At 49.0% G+C, this 3,075-nt stretch overlaps 1 protein-coding gene across 1 annotated transcript in view; it reads right to left on the bottom strand.

The window, feature by feature from the left end:
* Positions 1–3,075, bottom strand: part of SEPN1 (selenoprotein N, 1) — a gene marked incomplete at its 5' end in the record, with an annotated part of 10,144 nt that overhangs the window by 5,660 nt on the left and 1,409 nt on the right. The window contains 3 exon segments of the mRNA XM_009083037.1: positions 717–854; positions 1,601–1,725; positions 2,532–2,744. Of these exon segments, the coding sequence (XP_009081285.1) occupies positions 717–854; positions 1,601–1,725; positions 2,532–2,744 (476 nt within the window).

Below are 3,075 nucleotides of genomic sequence, written 5' to 3'. Positions count from 1 at the left end.
TTTTGGAAGCAAAAGGCTTTTGCAAGGAGCTGCTGGCAGAGCCCTAAGTGGCTGTTGGCTGGAAGAAATGTGCTGACAGAGCCATCGAGGTTGAGTCGCCAGGGTAATGTTGTAATAGAATTTTCACTCCAGCCGTCATGGGCAAAGAGATTTGAAGCTTCTTTCCCCTGAAACCTTTCCAGCTCCTTGCCAGAGAGAAGGAATGAGCTAGTGCAAAGCCATGCCCATAAAACCTTAACCTGTGAGACTCCAAGCAAACTGTGTTGAAGCAGGAGCACCAGGCTTTGCTGGACTCTGGTGCTTTAAGCCAGGCTCAGGGGCTGCTCTCCACACCTGCCCATGCCTCTCCATCCTCCAGATACCAAGGGACAGTTACTGGTGGGTGAATCAGCCCCTGAAATGGGATGGGGTTCCTCAGAGAACTCCAATCTGCATTGTAGAGATGCATTTACAGGCAACTGCAGAGCTCAGTTCACTCAGATTTTGCAGGAACTTGTCTGAAAAGCATGAGCTCATCCACGACAGACAGTTGTGGCTGCCCCATCCCTGGAAGTGTTCCAGGCCAGCTTGGATGTGGATCTGAGCAACTTGGTCTAGTGGCACCCCTGCCCATGGCTGGGTGGGTGCAACAAGGTGTCCCCTGGATACCACTAGGCGTCAGCTGTGACAATCCTCAAGTCTCTTCAGCACCCAGAAAGAGAGAGAAACTGCTGTACCTGTTGTTAGGGACAAAGAGCTTAAACTCTCGGACATGGGAAGAATCCTTGGAGAGGATGATGTGACCTGTGAACTGTCCCGGGGAAAACCAGAAGGGGAAGTCTGGTGGCTCGTTCAGCTGGAACTCAGCATGGATCCTGAAAGGAGAAAGGAACCATCAGCTGCAGGAGAGAGAAGGGATTATGTCCTCCAGGTGACAGCAGGGAAAGGCTATCTCCAGTCACCAGAAATTATGAACCTAAACAGGGGCAAAGAAGTGCTATTCAAAAAGCTTTTCATGTCACACAATGAAGAGAATAAAGACTGGAGCAGATCCCCTGGGTCAGGAACAACTCCAGTATCAATGCCCTTAGGAACTGGGCAGTAAGTGTGCATCCAGGAAGGATGAAATACATTATCATTCCTTGAAACACAGGGACAGAAAAGAACCCTTTGGCCTTCCCTTCTGCTTGATCAGTAAGAGCTGTGCCTAACACTTCCACTAAAACAAGAGAACAATTCCCAAGATTCTCCCCCTTGCAAAGACACTCCACCCCCTGATTAGCCAAAACCAAACAAATTTCTTGCTAATTAGTTTCTCCCCTTTCAGCCAGAGATAGCTCCAGACCAAGGGTGATGGAGATCAGCTGCTGTCCTGCATGTGGGCACAGTCCCTGCCTCACCAGGGACACAGGTGACCTTTGGGTGTCACAGGCAAGAGCTGTGAGCCACCCTCTTCCTCAATGCTTCACCTTCCTCCCAGCCAGAACACATCTGACACGTGCAGTGACGTATGTGCTCTCTGCCACGGGCTCACAGGAGCCTTCTCCATTCCCCTGGGATAGGGAACAAACTCAGAACTGTCCCCAAGCCCCTGCCCAACACCCTGGACCCACAGCCTCACCGGAATGCTATGGTGTAGTAGAAGCTGCTGATGGCTTGGATGCAGGCCACAGCTCCCTGGGGAGCAAAGCGGGTTTTGACAAAGGGACGTGGGTGGAACATGCTCAAAAGCTTGTGGATTATCACCTAGAGAAAGAATTGTGAGCCACAGTGAGAACAGTTCCTCCACACAGCTCAGCTGCGGCTCCAAATTAACTCCCTGACAGACCAGGAAGGTAAGAGAATGGCTATGACTTAAAAACTAGCTCAGAGACCAACCTAATCACAAACCAGATAAAGCAAGAGGCTGTTTTTAAAGATAAATCCATCTTCCATGGTTCCTATGCTATTCCCATTGTTTACAAGTTTCCATCATGCCAGTCAGGATGGTACACTGATCTATGAGGTTGCCTCCATCAATTCAACCCCAGACACTGAGGGAGTGGGTGTGCAATCAATAACCACACCAAGCTGTGCAGGTGGATCAGCTCAGTGATCACTGCTAACACCAGGCACCCAGGGGAGGGTGATGCCATGCCTGGCTTTACCTGCTGTGTACACACAGTGCTTCACTTGTCAATGAAACACTCCCCTCTGGGGTGGCACTTGGCCACTGCTGCATGAGGAATGATCACTTTATGCAGGTGTTTTCTGAATAAGCCTCTCTTGGAAAAACTAGCCTAAAATCCCACACAATTAGCAAAGCAAGATGAAGTTCCTCAAGTCAGCCTCACCTGCCTGTGACAGACACACAGAGCCTTTGCCTGTGCTTGGTTTTACCTCCAGTTTAGGAGACTGACTGCTGCAGGCTTTTTTGCTCCCTTAGAAAATCCAGGGAGCAAATTCCAACAGCCTTGTCCCTCTGGGGATTCCTTCAATTCACCTGGGCTATGAGGCAGAACATTTATACAAACTGCACCTCAGGTATAAAGAAATTGAGTTTCATATCTTACCTCTTTGCCCTTGGGAGGTGGAGGGTAAAATCTGTTGTTGGAAAGATACCCAGTGAAGATGTTCAATTCACTAGGAATTATCCACCATGGATCTCCAAGATCCAGTTTGTTTTTTGGAGGAAGAAAGGCTTTAAACTGCCTGGCAAGCAGCACACTCATAGGGGCTGCTGGGGCTGTCCAGTTCCTCAGCCCAGACAGAGCAACGTGAGAAATCTGTGAACAAAAGATACTGTCAGAGCCCAGATCAGACTCTCCAAACATGCAGTGATGCTCATAGATGTAAGAAGGCTTTGGAAAAGGGGGAAAAATAAACATATCATATGTATTCTATATCCTTATACCCCAAACACTCTGAAATAGTTCTGATGGCTTTCAAGTGCACGAGTAATAGGAGAGAGGGGAAGGTACTACATAACACCACTGCTCTTGGACTTAGCTCCTGGAGTTCCACCTCTAATTCCTACTTCCAGCTTCCCAGGAAGGGTGTAGGAACTGGGGCACAGTGCTGCTGAGTGTGCTGAAAACAAAGAAACACTGCAGGCAG

The sequence above is a fragment of the Acanthisitta chloris genome, unplaced genomic scaffold (genome assembly GCF_000695815.1).
Source record: "Acanthisitta chloris isolate BGI_N310 unplaced genomic scaffold, ASM69581v1 scaffold18789, whole genome shotgun sequence".
Taxonomy (NCBI): Eukaryota; Metazoa; Chordata; class Aves; order Passeriformes; family Acanthisittidae; genus Acanthisitta; species Acanthisitta chloris.
The sequence above is the reverse complement of the archived record's forward strand: the minus strand, read 5'-3'. Positions and strand labels throughout refer to the sequence as shown.